The sequence below is a fragment of the Pinus tabuliformis genome, chromosome 1_2, assembly GCF_031772625.1.
Source record: "Pinus tabuliformis cultivar Carrire ecotype Pingquan chromosome 1_2, CPIR1, whole genome shotgun sequence".
Classification (NCBI taxonomy): domain Eukaryota; kingdom Viridiplantae; phylum Streptophyta; class Pinopsida; order Pinales; family Pinaceae; genus Pinus; species Pinus tabuliformis.
This window is the reverse complement of record NC_142298.1, coordinates 154,852,258-154,870,267: the sequence shown is the minus strand read 5'-3', so window position 1 is coordinate 154,870,267 and position 18,010 is coordinate 154,852,258. Positions and strand designations below refer to the sequence as shown.

The 18,010-nt window shown below is 37.6% G+C and overlaps 1 protein-coding gene across 2 annotated transcripts in view; it reads left to right on the top strand.

Annotated features, from left to right (window-relative positions):
• Positions 1-15,669, top strand: part of LOC149204972 (WD repeat-containing protein DWA2-like) — a 370,061-nt gene extending 354,392 nt beyond the window's left edge. For both annotated transcript variants that reach the window (XM_089394856.1, XM_089394857.1), the window contains exons 10-13: positions 14,563-14,636; positions 14,818-14,891; positions 14,982-15,040; positions 15,210-15,669. In XM_089394856.1, coding sequence (XP_089250982.1) covers positions 14,563-14,636; positions 14,818-14,891; positions 14,982-15,040; positions 15,210-15,272 — 270 coding nt within the window. In that variant the 3' untranslated portion in view covers positions 15,273-15,669. The remainder of the gene's footprint in view (positions 1-14,562; positions 14,637-14,817; positions 14,892-14,981; positions 15,041-15,209) is intronic.
• The last annotated feature ends 2,341 nt before the right edge of the window (positions 15,670-18,010 follow it).

The following is an 18,010-nucleotide window of genomic DNA, read 5'->3' as shown; positions in this document are numbered from 1 at the left end:
GGAGTTCTTGATGAAACTCTTGCTTTCTCTCTAGTTTGGTGAACCCTCCGATGACGATTCCTTCAGAGAATCTTGAGGATCTTGCATATCCTTGTCCAATAGATGTTTCCTTTTGACATGATATATGATGAGACTTGTCTTGGATGACTTCTTCCTTTCCTTAAGTTTCCAAAGAGGTTCCCAACAGCTATATCCTTCATATTTCCCTATGGTGATGTCATGAGCTCTTGCTTCTAATGCTTTTCTTCTTACAACTTCCTCCACTTCTTCTGTGAAATGGATTTCTTTTCTATCTTCCTTGTTATTTCCCTTTTTGAGCTTAGGACAATTTTTCCTATAATGCTCATAGTACAGAGTCTTAGCTATGATCTTCTCTCCTTTCGACAAATGTCTGAATACTTTTTGCCCTCAACCTGTCTTCTTCTATCTTGCATAGAAATCACAAGTTGTTGAATGGAATAGTTTTCTTATCCTCAGACATTTGTTACGTTGTTCATCAGTTAGTGTATTTAGAATAAAGGAGATCATTTCCTTATCGGAAATCATCTCTCCCAGATCTTTGTAGTTGAGATCTTATGAAGATAACCTTTTATCCTTTGATACCTTCAATTTGTGTAGATCATTCTAAGTGATATGACCTTCTTTATGGCATCTTCAGAGAATAGTTCTTCCAGGTTATCATATATATATATATATATATATATCTTTAATGTCTCCAATTTTGTTATATGAGGGGACCTTTAACTAATTTCATAAGAATCCCTTGAACCCTTTGACCCCTTTCCATGTATTCAAAGGAGACTTTTCCATTGATATGATCAATGACTTCACTTTCTTCGAGGACTATGTTTATCCTCCTTTTCCATGCAAGGAAGTTCGATGACCCAACCAACTTATAGATCTCCTTGCAAAGCGAAGTCATTTTACCATATTTAGATTATAGAATAAACATACTTACTTGTTAAGTGAAGATGAAATCTTCAACTTGATTTCTTTGTTGATGATGATCGATGAAGATGACTTGATGCTTCTTGGATAATCCTTTTTAAGGATAAGGAGGTCCTTGCTTCAACGAGGGGATATTGCCTCCTTTTTCAATGATCTTCTTCCAAATGAAATCCTTGCTTTAATAAAGAGAAGATTGCCCTTTTTTATGACAATGCCTTTCGATTTAGCCTTTTATGGATGAACAACCTTCAAGATACTTCAACTTCAAGTTGATTGAGATTGGATCCCAGGAATGCTTCTTAGGGTTTCGACTTTCTCCAAGATGATGTGATCTTTGTTCTTAAAGTGCTTCTCTTGGATGTCTATACTTTGGGCTACCTTGCTTTGTAGATCTCTTCAACTTGATGAGGGTCTTTGTGGTCTTTTGACGATGACTACAAGATCCAACACTTAAGCTAGTGTAGACTTCTAGTTGCCTTGATTTGATTGATGATCCCAAGACTTCTTTTGAAGTAAACTTTCTTCTTTGATCTAGGGATTGATTCTTCAATGTAGGTCTTTGAACTTTCGCTTTGATATCTTTCGACTTGTTTTGAGGCCATTCTTGAAACTTGATCCTTGAGTGTCTCTTTGATTAGATGCCCTTCCTTAACTGTCACCTTAACTTTGATACCATGTTGAGAAATCTAGGGCATCATGATATAGGTGATTTCTCTTGATTAGCAACTGCTTGCGAGTGCTTTTATAATTTTAGATTAGGATCTTCTTCTACTTAGATTATTAGTGTTTGTCTTCATCGAACAACTACCAATGCATGAACATAAATAGACAAGAGACACAAAATTTAGGCTATCAGCTAGGGCCAAAGCCTCTCACTCTTTGATAGGAAAATCCACACAAATTCTTCTTATAGAGATTCCAATTGACGAAGAGCAAGACCAAGAAGACCCTTGACCTATTTGCCACTCCAAGACCAAGACACAAGTTCTCTTGATCGTCAACCTTCTTCTTGACTCCTTTTCCACTTCGACCTTCTTAACACTGAGACATTTCCACCACTGGGATCTAATCATTGTCACCAAGATCATCTTACTGTGGTGACACCAAAACCAAAGATTGCATCGAGATCTTGACTGAAGGAGATAGCACTGAAACTGATGAGAGATCTTGGACCAAATCAAAGCACTAAAATGTAGTATCATTAGCACCGAACTGTGGTATGACTGCACTGAACTGAGGTATACATAACACTGAACTGTGGTATCATTATAGCACTGAACTGTGCTTATATACCCTTGTCCTATCTATGATCTTTTGCTGTGACACCGAGACTTTGCCTCTGAAATCCGAACTACTGTTCTTGTGATTATCCCTTACACTTCTTCGTTGCTCCCTCATCGTCTTATCTGAGTTCGTTCTGTGATTGCATCCAAACTTATTACTGCCTCTGTTCACTCGAAAATCTCAGAGATATATCCAAACTTCACTCTTCATTAGGCCACCCAAAATCCGAACTTGTCTCTATCACTATCATCCGAAAAACTTAGAGAGATGTCTGAGCTTCTGACTGTGGAAATGCGAAGTGCATTCACCCATATATAGTGGTTTCCCTCTATAAATAAGCCGACATGAGTTCTTCACTTCATCTTGAAGCTGACATGGGGAAGAAATACTTTGTGCTTGTCTTGGAGGGCTAATAGACCATTCTATTGACTCATATGCATTCTTCATACATGACATTTACTCTATATGACTTTTATGACAAATCCTAAATGCTCTCAGTGGGAGCCATCTAAAATAAAACTTCTCTCTCATGAAACCCATGAAGCAAGGCATTACAATAATAATTTTAGTTTCTTCTTTTCATCATTTACAAAAATGACAATTACATGTCATTATGAAGACCAAACCTAGTTATACTTTTCAACACTCAAGTCAAGAAAGAATTATTATTTTCATGAAATTGGTCATATATACCCCTCTGATATCAAATTGGTCACAAGAACATCAAGTCGGCCTCATTAATGGGGCTTCAACCACTATAAATAGAAGTGCTACTTGACCTACTTGGGTATCAATCAAGCATGATTTCGATTTGCAGATCTAGAAGAAAAAAGGAAGTGTGAATGTCATAAAGAAGAGCCTATCTCAAAGTAAGAATTGAAGGGAAGCCTACCAAAGAAGGAGGCTTGAAATTTGTCTTTTCTGTCACACGTGTGAAAATATTGAAGCACTGCAGGGCCGAGGGTACAGGACTATCATTGCAGGCTGAATTGCAGGAGGACCAAAGCTCTATTTGATCAGCTTGAGGGCTAGCTTGATGAATGTAGGAAAAATCTGTCTTAAGGTCAAGGTTGTCTCATTTGATTTGATTCTAAAAGAAGAGAAGAAGAACTTTTGGGTTTCCCCTTGGAGAGGGGTTTTGCTCTAGTTGGTTTCCATTTGTCTTTGATGATCTTCATGTTTTGGTAGTTGTTTGATGATAAAGAACATAATAATAACAAGTGGAAGAAGAACCTAAATAATCAAGTAAAGGAATGTCACAAGCAACTATTAAGTTAAGAGAAATCTAATTAAAAGAACCCTGATAAGCTGCCCTAAGGATTTCTCAACAGAATTAGCCCCTAATTGCACTCTTTAACTAGTCGCATGACTATTTCAAAACTCCACCACATGGCCAAGAATACAGAGTAAGATCACACCCTTGATTCATTTGAAGGAGAGCGAAGGTGCTTTAAATAGATTTTGGAGAGTTCGAATTAGGGTAGTCAACTTAGAGATTAGGAGGGAAACATTTGAATATGAAATTCAAATTTCCCTCTCATTTGAACCACAAATTATTAATTTACTTTCTCCTCCGTTTATTTTGAATGATTTGAGCCAACCTTAAATTTAAATCTAAGACATAGAAACCCCTTCATAAATTATTTTATTTAGCCCTTGAATAAAGGTCTTTTTTGCTCTAGGTGTGATCCTCAACCAAACCAATTATGCACTACCACATCATCAACTTTGGGGTTTTTTCGCACAAATTGGGTGCACCGACTTTGACTGGACTTATCTCTCAAACCGTGAAGGCCCGCGAGGTGCTCCACATATTGTGAAAATTTCTTGAAATGCAGCAACTAGAATTAAATCTCCTAACTGATTATTCAATTTATTAATTTTGGATCCTCAACCAAACCAATTATGCACTGCCACATCATCAACTTTGGGGTTTTCTTCCCACAAATTGGGTGCACCGACTTTGACTGGACTTATCTCTCAAACCGTGAAGGCCCACGAGGTGCTCCACATATTGTGAAAATTCCTTGAAATGCAGCAACTAGAATTAATTCTCCTAACTGATTATTCAGTTTATTAATATTTGGATTAATATCGAATTAATCACACTGCAATTTCCTCACAAATAAAAATAAGCACTACTAAAGATAAACTAGAAACTAAGAAAATATTATCACACATAAAAATGACACAATTATTTTTGGACTAATGTCTCTAGAAAAACCCAATGTCAGAAAACTGATGCAGTGGCGGAGGGCTTTATTATTATGCTATAGTGAGAAATTCTTAGTACAATTGAATGCCCAAAATTGGAAATCCTCTACAGGAGAAACTGGCCACAAAAATTAGTGAGACAAATTTTGTCTCACCCGACACTGATCCAGCTCCAAAACTGGCACAAATAGGCTACGCAAAAGCCCTCGTGTCAACCTCTACATCACCCTTGCACAGACCCTTGAATGCTATGCTTGGAAACTGTAACTTATCAAGTCGTCTGTCCAACTTAGCCTCTGAGAATGACTTGTTGGGCCCTTCCGGAATTTCTCTCGGCCTCTAGCAACTGATTCGACCCTTTGACTGGCCAAATTGAACTCTGCCTCTAAAGCCTCTGTGCAACCTCATTGAGGAAACTTGGCCCTCCTGTAGTTGACTCTCTGGATTTGGAAAACTTCTTCCGAACTCACTGCCTCTGCTTCGCTTCTTTGGTTTGAACTCTCCAGCAAAATGCTGCTTTCTGGAAAATCGAATTGCCTAAGGAAACTCACTCTCCAAGTGCGTTTCTCCATCTACCCATCGACCTCTTCTTATAATCTCCAGTTGGGACTCCAACGACCACGATTAAAACTTAATTGATGGTTGATATTGTCTCCAAGTTGATCCATGTGAGTTTCTAGAGAAATATACCTTAATTAATTGATGTTAATTAATCATTTTCCCTAAGTTAGACTTAGGAAATATTTAATTATTTATTAATTAAGGCATTTTAAGGTGGATTTTCCTGAAACCTTTTTCTGGTTCTCGAGTCCTAAGGTTTCTTAGCCTCTCTGACAACTGTCGAGACTAGAATATTATCTGATGCTACAAAAATTGAAACTCCCTCTTAGCGAGGAAGGTGCTCTTTCCAACCAGTGTTGTGCAACTGTCACAACACCCTGTCTCTGCAACATCCTCCAACGACGCTGCTAATGTCTGACAACTGTAGCTGCCTGCCACTGTCCACCAACCATTGCGCTAACCTTGATTCATTTGCCACGCACTGTAGCTAAACCAAATTGCTGCATCTATGTTGTTGCTGACAGTGCGATGTACATCCTATACCGCTGTCAACACTGCATCTAAAGTGCAACTCCCTCTCAAATATTGCGACGACAACTACAACTGAGAAGCATCCAAAATACTGAATCATCTGTCTCTGTGCTGCAACTGTCTCTTGAGCATTTGACTGCTACTAGCCTCTATACTGCCTACTAAGAAATTTATGGTGTTGTTGACTTTGCACCGAGCCTCCTGCTCTGCTACCAACATTGCTCTGCGCTTCTCAGCATTTGACTACCACTAGTCTGCAACTGTCGCTTTGGAATCGGATTGCATCAACCGACACTGATCCTCTTGCTATTGAATACTATGGACCCCTGTAGTAAGGTAATTATCCTTGAGGAAGACACCATCTGATGCACTCCTCTAGGGACCCTGCCCAAACCTTTGTGCTACTTTGGGACTAAAGCTCCATATCGCCCCACCTCACTCCTGGAGGTATAGCTGCAAACATGGCGAAATCTTCCTCCAGCCTGGAGGATAACTTGTCTATCTTTGCGAATATTATCACCTAATCCTGCTTCTCCTGCTTGTCCTTCTTCCTTTGAAGACATTGAGTATTGTAGCGGCCAAACTTGGTACACCTAATACACTTGACCTTAGATAGGTCCTTATTTTTCTTATTCTCCCCCTGCGAGCCTTGCCCTTGACTGGGACCCTTTGATGCAAGGGCCACATTATACACCTTTCAATCCCTTGTTGCTGTTGCTGCTGATTGAGGTCTTCATTAATGCTCGCCTCATCTCCTCTTGCTGCAGGTCTGACCACATCCCGCCCTACCTTAGTAATGTATCTTGTCCCAAAATACCTTGGACAAAGGTTTCCCAATCCTCTGAGACACTATTCGGGGTCAAACACACAAGCTCTGTATCTTGAGGTACTTCTCCTACGACAACAAGTTGATCCCGGATATCCTGAATTTGGTGAGAAATGGATCAATGCTTTCACCCTTCCGCATCTTGATGTTACGCAACTTCTCCTTTAGAAATATCTTTCGTTGCTTGGAAGCATTTTGATATAGCCCTGTGAGAGCATCCCACATCTCTTTGGCAGTGCTCTTTCCAGATATATGTGAGACTATATGGTCATGTACTCCATTGAGAATAATCTGCTTCGCCTTGGCCATTTACTTTCTGAAGTTCGTTAGCTATAGCTGATCAATAGGTTCTGCCACAACGTTGTCTGCATAAGTTTTAAGACCATGCTCATCAAGGAGAAAGGACATTCTGGCCTTCCAAATTACATAGTTGGAGGAACCATCCAATGTGTCTTGATCTCTAAGCTCGACTATGGTCATCTCTGCAAAAATTTGACCTGAAGCTGAAATCTCCCTTTTTCTCCTACTTGACTCCTAGCTTTGCTATTTGCACCCCCTTCTGGAGTGAGAAAAAGTTGCTTGCTACAACTGGAAATTTGGATTTCTAAAGCTAGAAACCCTCAGAGAGAAATTCCCTCTGTGTGTGAACTTTCTCTTCCATCCGGCACTGATTCTACTCTAGCAAATTTGCTGCAAAACACTTCTGCGCCTAGACAAGAAATATGCTTGATGAAAATACTGCTCTGCTTCACCAAAATAGCTTGTCGACTTCACTACTGCTTGCTGGAATTGCTATTGGGCTCTACGAACTTTTCCTGCCACCTACACTAGAAAAATCGAACCCTTTGCCCAACAGTTCGAACTGTTTGGCCAACCTCTACGCAAATCTGGAAATCGAACTGCCAAAATCCCTCTGAATCTAGACGATTTCTTCCTTCTGCCTCTGAGCTTCCTATCTAATCAAATACGCTTTGATACCATGTGAAAATTCCTTGAAATGTAGCAACTGGAATTAATTCTCCTAACTAATTATTCAGTTTATTAATTTTTGATTAATACCAAATTAATAACCCTGCAATTTCTTCACAAATAAAAATAAAAGTTGTGGAAGGTAAACTGGAAACTGAGAAAACACTGGCACACACACATAAAAATGACGACTATTTTTGGACTAATGTCCCCAAAAAAGCCCAATGTGGGAAAACCAATGTAACAGCAGAGGGTTTTATTATTATGCAACAATGAAAAATTCTGAGTACAATTGGATGCCCAAAACTGGCAATCCTCTATAGGAGAAACTGGCTACAAAAATTAGAGAGACAAACTTTGTCTCACTTGACACTGATCCAGCTCCAAAATTGGCACAAATAGGCTACACGAAAGCCCCGACGTCAACCTCTACAACACCCCTATGTAGGCCCTTGATCGCTCTGCTGGAAACTGCCACTGATCAAGCCGTTTTCCCAACTTAGCCCCTTCCAAAAATTCTCCCAATCTCCATCAACTGAATCAACACTCTGACTGGCCGAATCAAACTCTGCTTATGAAGCCTCTGCGCAGGCCCTGTGCAACCTCACTGAGGAAACTCGACCTTCTTGTAGCTAACTCTCCGAATCTGGAAAACTTCCTTCAGACTCAATCTCTGCCCCTCTCTGCCTTTGCGTTCCCTCTCTGGCTCAAACTCTTCCAGTAGAATGCTTTTGTATGGAAAATCGAACTACCCAAGGAAACTCGCTCTCCAAGTGTGTTTCTCCATCTACCCATTGACCTCTTCTTATAATCTCCAGTTAGGACTCCAATGGCCATGATTAAAACTTAATTGATGGTTGAGATCATCTCTAAGTCAATTCGTGTGAGTTTCTAGAGAAATCTCACCTTCCTCAATTAATTGTTGTTAATTAATCATTTTCCCTAAGTTAGACTTTGGAAAAATTTAATTACTGATTAATTAACTTAATTAAGGCATTTCTAGGTGGATTTTCCTAAAACTTTTTCTGGGTTTTGGAGTCCTAGTGTTTCTTAGCCTCTCTGACAATTGTCGAGACTAGAACACCATCTAATGCTACAAAAACTAACACATATCAACAAAATCGACATGACGAGGAAAATCCAATGGCGGGGATCTCCGAGGAAATTTCATTGGACTGCTTCTTCAAAGTCTCCAACAAGTGCGGGGTGTGCTCATCCTCCATCAAAAGCAAACCTTAGAGCTAGGATTTCATTACTGCATCATCTCATCCATGATAGCCAACATACCAAGGACATCTGGACCCGCTTTGACATCAATGACAACATACTCAAGAAAATTAAATTAAAAAATTGATTAAGAGGAAGATTTCTCTTTGAGAATATTTATATAAATAGACTTAGATGATAACAGAAAAAATAAGTGGACTCTAGTTATAAGTGGAAGGACTATATATATAACATTATTTGAAAAGATTAGGAGAAAAAAACATTATTTGAGAAGATAGTTTAAATTATTATTACCTATTTTTTCATTAAGGTTGGATAAGGTATCATTATTAAAGAGATTTTTTAAGGTTAAGAAAAAAGAAAAGAAAGTTGAAACAAGAACAAAGGGAAATTTCTTGTCAAACACATAAGTTTTAAAAAGAGAATTCGTAAGGTATTTTATATTAAGGTTTGAAGGAATAATAAAGTAAGGTTTCAAAAAAAAGAAAATAATAATATTTTGTTATAAAGATTAGAAAGGGTTACCTTTAAAAACCTAAGCTCATTTTGAAAAAGAAAAAAATGGAGAACATTAATGAAAGATTTCCTAAAACCTTTAGTAAATGTTTTAGTGCACTATTTAAAACCAAAGGATCACTTGTAGGAAGGGATATTATAATCTCTATTGATTCTACTCAAGATAATAATTATGTTAATACTGAATGTGCTAATCATTTAGTGATTCCTGAATCGAATATAATTGAAACAATGGATTCGACGAGTAACAAACAATATGGCCTTCATCCTAAATATGAAGAAGTTTTTAACATTTTCCTACAGGAAGAAAATATAACACTACAAGACATTACATTGAAATCAAATTCAGTAACACCAGAAGACATACAAGATATATAAAAAGTAATTTTCAGGAAAGCAAAAAACAATACAAAATATGCAAAGGTAAGTTGACAAAATCACTACTAACAAAAATGAAGAAGTTTCTCGGCTTAAGGACAATAGTGAAAAATTAGTGATGCAAATTATGAAGCTTAAGAAGGACAAGAAGTCGTTGAAAAATGAGGTACACCAACTTTTCGAGAAGGAAGCGTTGAAATCTTAAAATGTAGAAATTGAAGTTGAAGAAAAATGAAAGAACACTGATCCAAGGAATATCACAACTCAACAAGATGACAAGCCAGTTGAAGTAATAACATATTTAGATGTTGCAATTCAAACGATGGAAATTTCATGTGAAGATCTAATGTTTGACCAAGTGACTGCAATACGTGAAGTAAACTAGATACTTCAAGTAAATCAAGAAATCACTACAAACGAGATAAGGGAAAATCAAACCACAAGAACTCCTTATCGACATCCAAATCACAAGAGAAGACAACTCAATTAGTTTGCATATATGTATCACCATGAATAGAAACAACGAACTTATGTTTTGAAGACTACTCATGTTAGTGCAATTCAGTCTTGTGATAATAATTCACACGAAGTATCTAGTAACCGCAAGATTCACAAAAGATTAATTTAGGATGTTTAAATTCCTTCTCGGTCCGACAATTTTATTTATCACTCCATGGATCTCATCATCTTATATCATCAAAGATGACAACTCGAATATTTCCAAAAGTTGCGAAGATATTACAAGTCAAAGAAACAAGGGACATGCCTTGTTAGTAATAATCTTCAAGGACAAAGCTTCTTTGAAGAGGAAGGCAATGTTATGAATGTAAATTATTAATATTAAACAGTTAATAGCTAAGTCACATAACATGAGGACATGAGACACAAAGGACACGTAAATACGAGTATTCGACACGAGACGCAGCGACCTCGGAAACAGGACACGAGGGACACGTTTTATATATATATATATATATATATATATATATATATATATATATATATATATATATATATATATATATATATATATATATATATATTATTGATTGAAAAATACTGAAATATAGTGCTTGATCCATATATATGAATCATGATGATATCTATTTAGTATTTATTATTTAGTGATTTACTAGTTAGTTTATTAATTTACTACATCAATGATGTTCACAGTTCATTGTTCGTTATTCATTTTATAATTTTTGTTATTAACTTCAAACAAGTTTGATCATGTTCAAACTTCACATAAGGTAGTTTATGTAAATTTATATGTGTTCAAACTTCATTGTTGACTAGAGCGTTAATCGAGCTTTCCCTCCCTTTAGACCTCGAAGGTGTAGTGAGCAATGAGCACATGACAGGGAGTTGGGATTTTTATTTCAACACACGATCTATACGTGGTCACTCGTGTATAATTAAGTTAAGTTTCGTAGGCTATAACACAATTTACAAGAAATTTAAGTGCTCCAAACTCTTAGCAAAGCATGCAAATGCTCGTCTCCCACATCTCCGGGTCTAGGATGATGTGAAGTGGAGACCATTGCGCTCGAATCTGATGGAATTCCTCACACTGCACAACAAATTGGATTCCAGTGACGAGCAAACTCAACTTCGGTGGCGAACAATGACAAAAAACCCCAAAAATAAACCATGTTGCAAGTTTTAAATGTCACTTTTCATGGGACATGTGTCTTAAGAACCAAAAACGTTAGGGCATGTTTTCGACACGTCCAAAATACGTGTCTCAATTGGAGGACACGAATAAAAACGTTTTTGACATGTTTTAGGGCGGTTTTCGTGTCCGACACGTGAAATATGGGACACGAGACCCTGAGGGAGGTGTCCTGTGATTTAGGTTAATAGTGATTACTATTCTGAAGAGGCATGTCTCATAAGGACGAAATTCGTATCCCATTCGTACCATTCCTACTCCATCGATAGGAAATATCGAAGAGCTCTTGATGCTTGCCTTACCTTCTCTATACTTCCTGATATATTTTTTCTTGCTATATGTCTCTCTCTTGCGAAATGAACTTGATGGGGATTGCTTTATGACTCGAAGAGAAACCCCAGTTGGAATGAACCCCAGGCTTGACCGATAGAACCCGCTCGACAAAGGAAGCTTGGCATGAAGGATAGTCGAACCCATGTGGCTATAATGTGAGGCAAGGAAAAGGAAATGGAAATGGATGGCTTGCTTTTTTATACTTGAAACTCCGAGAGTAGGGCAGCCGGGGTTAACGGATTGATCCCCGAACGACAAGCGGAGGAGAAGGAAAGATTGTCCCTCTCCTTTTAGTCCAGCGTGCTAACACACCCTCACCCATATGAATGAGTGAGTGACTCCATCCCTTGTCGGGGCATCTAATAACTGTAAGAAAAATGAGATAAGGCAGACTGTAAGGAAGGTAACCCAACGAAGGAGGGCACCATACACTACCCAGAAGGGGATTAGAACAAAGACACTAAGGTTGTTAGGGGGTTTGTGGGAACTGTCCCCCATCTAGCCACTAGCTAGAAAGGATGGTCGTGACCTCCCTCATCCAAAATAAAGTGCAGTAAGAAAAAAGAGAGAAGTGTAGCAAAGGTTTAGGCTTTATGACTCAATAAGTCCACCTTAAAGAACCCGTGTATACCCAAGTAAACTGTAAAGAACCCTACTCTAGGCCATACATAAAGTAAAACATGAAGCCAGTCAACCACACACTACTATCATCTAGCACAGGTCTAACCTTCATCACTATAAAAAGGAGGATAAATATATAAAGTAAATCCTAAGTTGAGTAAGCAACTCGTAAAACCAATAAATCTAAGGAATAAGAGAATAACCTATCTCTTCCTCACGCTGAGGTAGCAATTTCACCCTTACTTTGGAGCCTTGGACTTCCTTTTATTCTTGAATTTCATGTGTGGGGGGATTAGTATGTAATGTGTAAGTGAAAATGTAACTAAAATAAGCTAATAGAAACATGCATTCACACAAGCACAATTCTGAAATGTGAAAGTTCCTTTGCCCTTACTAGTGGTTTTGTTTTTGCTTTTTCAAGCACGACCTCCCAATTGTCTCTTTCGCTCAGCTCCTTTCCTTGAACTGCTTTAACTGGACTTGAATCCCAGTACTGAAAGACGGAAGCAGACAACCCACAAGCTGAGATCCATAAGCTGATCTGCTCTCTTCGGCTAAGAAAGATATCAACGCAGGAAGGTATCATCTCAGAAAAAGGAGGATGGGCTTACTGAACACTAATCCATGCAATAAAAAACGACAGCACTTGGGGGATTTTCTATATTGGATAGGACAGGGACTTTGAAACCCAGGAAGGCTTCCGGGAACAAAGTTCAGGGAAAGTGTTGCTTTTAGGGAGAAGGGAAATGCCCCTTGGAAAAAGGCAATCGTTATGCGATTAGCGCTAAAGCAACGAAATAAGCATTAAAAACAGCCCCTCTAGAAAGTGAAAGGCTTGAAACTACTTGTCACTTGAAAAAACTAGTATAGCTTGAACTGGACTGGCTAACGGAACAAGATGGGTTTAGTTCCTTCTCTGAACTGCCTAACTCTCCTCTACTACCGGAAATCAAGCTGCTAACAGCATCGGTTCGAGTCCCCTACTTCACTTGATTTCTTTCTTTTGGTTGGCTTCGCCGGAGTGGAGATCCGCCCCTAGGAGAGGGAGCGAAACTCCTAGACCTGTGCTTATTTCACCCCTTAGCTTAGCGAGACCAGGACCTGAGAATGGGAACCTGCCTAAGTATATAAGTGGGCCCTCATTTGTAACAATTCCATCATCTCATATCTTCTGTATATTCTTATATAAGTATGTTATTGTCCTATCATGGATATTTATATATTTTAGATCTTCTGAGTATTCTGCTATGTATACGAACTTTATTCATAACAATCATTTATTATGAAACACCTATCTTGTATTGCACCATAAACAAAAATCAGTAGACAAGTCACAATACAATATGGTTCACACATTGGACTCTCGCTTTACTTTCCTTGGCCTGCTGCTTTAACTAACCTAATCACTATAAAAACAGCTAATTTTCAGCTAGGAAACACATCAATTTGTGATACAATGCATTGCAACTTATTTTGCTGCCCCACAAATAACAAAGCGCTACTCAGTTTTATTTTTGCTGTTGTTTCTTTTGCTTGTCTTTGTTTATGTTCATGTCTCAATTTTACTTTTGCTGCTATTGCTTTTGCTTGAATTTTGGTGCTGTTGCATTTGCATTTGCATTTGCGTTAGTCAGTTTTACTTTTTCTGTTACTGCTTTTGCTTGTCCTTTGTTGCTGTTGCTGCTATTGCTTGTCTTTCTTTATGTCCATGTCTTTCAGGTGGTTAGATCTCTTATTCTAGCTTCTCTTGGTTGTAACATTCACTTTCAGTAGCTAGCACATTCCGAAGGATCTAACTCCATTGCAAATTCAATACCCAAAGTTCCAACAGCCGGTCATTTGTCCATAACAGAACTATGGTGTACAATATGGAGCATGTGATAGAAAGAGAGAGAAAGTGTCAAGGAATAATGTTATTGTTGTTTGGATTGAAAGCTGATGAAAATTAATTAGACTGCAGAGGGCATAGACTGAGATAGTGACTGTGATGATCTCCTGCAAATAAAGATAGTTTTCTCTTCATTTGATGTGCGATTGCAATAGTTTTCTCCTCATTTGGTGTGTGATTGCAATACATATCACACCTTGAGGAATAATGTTGTTTTTTGCATGTAAATTCATTGAGAACAAACTAGACTGCATAGGGCATAGAAATACGGGAATTGTGATAGGGATGAGAACTTGGGAATAATGATAATTTTGTTCTTGTTTGTTATGTTCAAATTTCATACAACATGCACAGAAGGATTAAAGATCGAGGTTCCTTAACAGGATAGTTTTTTACTTGGTTATAAGTGCTATACCTGCAAGCACAAAGTCGTATAAATATTGCTTTTAGGATTTTGGAAAACAGTACATTTTCTCAATGTGTTACCAATTATGCTTTAAAGCAAATTCCAACAATGTGTATTGCTGCTCCTTTTTCTTATTCAATATATCTATATTAAATCACAGATTATTCCTGAAATGTCTTTCTCCACAGAGTGCAGGTACAGACTCAACTGTGAATTTGTGGCAGACTTCTCCAATTAAATCTGGAGATTCGACACCAGGAAGGTCCTTTGCAATTTTTAGTATCTGAACTAGTTGGACATATAGATTTGTTTTGTTTTGTTTTGTGCCAAACTATTTTCACAGTATGCTGATGTTAGGCATACACTAGTAGGTTTTCTGAGGATATTGGCAGGTACGTTGTAAATCATAGACTCATGGAACCCATTTTTCACACTTTTGACAGTTGGGTAGATTCACCTCCAAGCCTAGTTGATCCTCTAATACGGTCATACAATGACTTTGAAGATAGTGTCTATGGTATGAAGCTTTCCTCTTTACTATTTGGCATTATATGATACCGATATTTGTCTAAGTTCCTTTTCAACTGATAGCAGTGAAATTTGTTAGGTCTTGCTTGGAGTTCTCAAGAACCTTGGATCTTTGCTTCCCTATCATATGATGGAAGAGTAAGCTTCTGCCCCACACTCATCTACTACAAGATCAGAAAAATACCATAAATTTCTAACTCTATAATGAACTTTGTGTGGTATTTGATTCTTATTTTGTTTCTTTGTTCCTGCATGGGTTGATATCTTGTAATAATTTAAAAATCTGTTCTGTTGCGTTGTACTCAAGGTGGTGGTGGATTCTGTGCCTCAAAATATACGCAAGGACATGAAGAAAAAGTCAAAAGTGTAGCAGCAGTAAATATTGCAAATGCCACAGTATTCCTACAGATTTAGTAGAAAATTGCCTGAACAAGTTAGAGACATCAGTTATGTAACGAGTAGGAATCATTACAATACATGGGGGAAAATCACTAGTTGCAGGATCATTACTTGATACTGTCATATTCACGTATATGTACTGCAGGCTAAAATTTGCTGCATGGTATTTTGAGGAAAGAGCCATCCACGCAACAGTAGGAAGAATTGTTCCCTATTAATCATGTCATGATTCGTCTTGAAAGTGCACCAAAATATTTTATTTTCGGTTCACTTTTGGCTCTATACTTAAGATGAGGAATAAAGTGCAACACATTTTTCTGAAATGTAAGTGATTTTTATTGACTTATATTAGTTATTATTTCTCGAAAGCCATACCTTCTTGCTCCATTCGATAGACATTTATTTATGGCACTAAAGAGACATTACGTTCCAAACAACGATGATATATTAAAAACGATATCTTCAAACAACTTGTGTGTCACAAAAGGTTATGTGCTCTACTGAGATGTTCCCAATAAACCAGATGCATACAATCTGCAGGATTGGCTCTCTTTCACCACTTTTTGTCCAATTTATCAGCCTTCCACTCTTTTGAATTTTGGGTTTTGAACGTATGTAAGTGCTAATTCATATAACTCTACGCAGACAGTTTATATCTTGGTATTCTTAATTATTATGAATTAACATTGTATATATCTGACAGATTGCCAACTAACTGGAAATAACATTCTCATAAAATATCAAACCAATTAAATTTCATGATTATATAACATGCTTACATGCAGAAACTTCCACCGATCTTATAATGGGAAGAACCTATTATGGATTGATTTCCTTGCACCTTGGAACACAGCTTAACTTTTTCGAAAAGAAGTGGGAATCCATCCATTTTATGAATGTTAAACTCAAACAGAAGCTCGACCCACCGTCACACACTTAAGTTAAGAATAGGGTTTGCTAATGGATAAATAATCTGCCCGAAGGTTGCTGCATTAAAAATATTCAATACAATTAATCATACGTGTAATCCCGATGTAGGGGACAAGCGTGCCTGCCTGGATTTGACTTTGGGTCATTGTCACCATTGTTATCAGAATCAGACTGGTAACTGAATTTGTTGACCCCCAAAATTGGAACCAGACAAAACGGGTAAAAGCCTTGAAACAATACTGGTTGACCAAAGAATACATAAACTATTCAAATTTTGAGACAAATTTTGAGACACATCCGTGTAATGTAGATCCAGATTGTTAGACATAAATATGCAAAGTTTTCTCATGTATATAGCAAGCAAGGATGCATATAACCAACATAACACCGACTGCAATCCATATCTGAACCCAAATACATAAACAAATATGATATTCCGGAGGTTTTCAACTTCATGGGACCATGCAATTTCCATTGGATACCCCATCATATCGCTGAGCCACTCCCCTCTCCAGAATAGCTTGGCTAATGGTGATGAAAACATTGGATTTCTTTTTTCTTTTCTTAATTTTTGAGGGGTTTAGTGGCTCCGTGTGTTGGCTGTACAGTGTAGTATGGAACTGATTGGTTTTGTTAGGGAACCGGTCGTTTCTGGTTTGAGGCTGCAATTTGGACTGAAACCAACAATCACTCCAAGTTGTTGCTAGACCACTGGCTCATAGACTATGCAACTTTACATATGTACATAGAAGGGATGCTGGCACGGGCACCTTGAGTGGAGGGACCAGAAATGCCTAAAACGTTTCTCCTATGCATCCTAAATTAACATGGTCATAAGTCATTCATCTATGGTTCCACCAACATGGTATGTTTTCCATCACTGGTGGAAGAAAGTGAAGAAAAATTGTAGATTTCGCGTCATTCTCATCGAGAGTTATTGTGTTAGTACAACATAGTGTATAGGATATGTTCCCATTGGAACTTATTATATCTTAGTACAGTTACCTAAGATACAAATTTCACATTGATCTGGAGATGGCGAATATAAATTTATGATCACCAAAATTAAAGACTAGCCAACAGAAGTTCACGATCACTAGTTTAAGGACAAAACTAAGGTTCATAATGATGCATTTATGAAAAAAATCTACAAAAGAAACTTATAAATCCTATCATAGAGAATTATTCTATTTCAAAGTAAGAGTATAGAGATGCAGTACCTCAATAAGATGTGCAATGTAAAAATTTGTATTGAAATTTGCTTGCTTAGCAAGTTGATATTTTTGTATGAATCCAAAATCATGTCATAATCCAATTTCACTCATGGATTTTGTAGACCTGCAAATTTAAAGGTAAAAACCATAGCGATTTTGAAATTTCTTTAGAGGTGAAGAGTAAATGAGAATTCATGTTGTTGAGAAATCAATGCTAGTAGGATTAGGGTTAGATTTCTCTTTCTTGATATTTACTCATGAATTATGTTGGCTTCTTTTACTTATTTGTTATATTATCTTTCATCAATCAATTACCAAATTATGTGTGCATGAAGATCACAAAAACACAAAACACAAGATGTAGGCACTCTGCCAGGTCAAAACCCCTATCTAGGGGAAAAGCCAGTCAAAATCACTTCCTTAAATAATTTTCCTTGAGACTCTTCAACCTAGACAAAGACCTCCTCCACACCAAGCCAACCTCTCCTTCTTTGATCCAACCTTTGACCTAGCAGCAACAACACTTCGACCCTAGCAACTTCGACTTGGCAGCCTCTAGCATCAG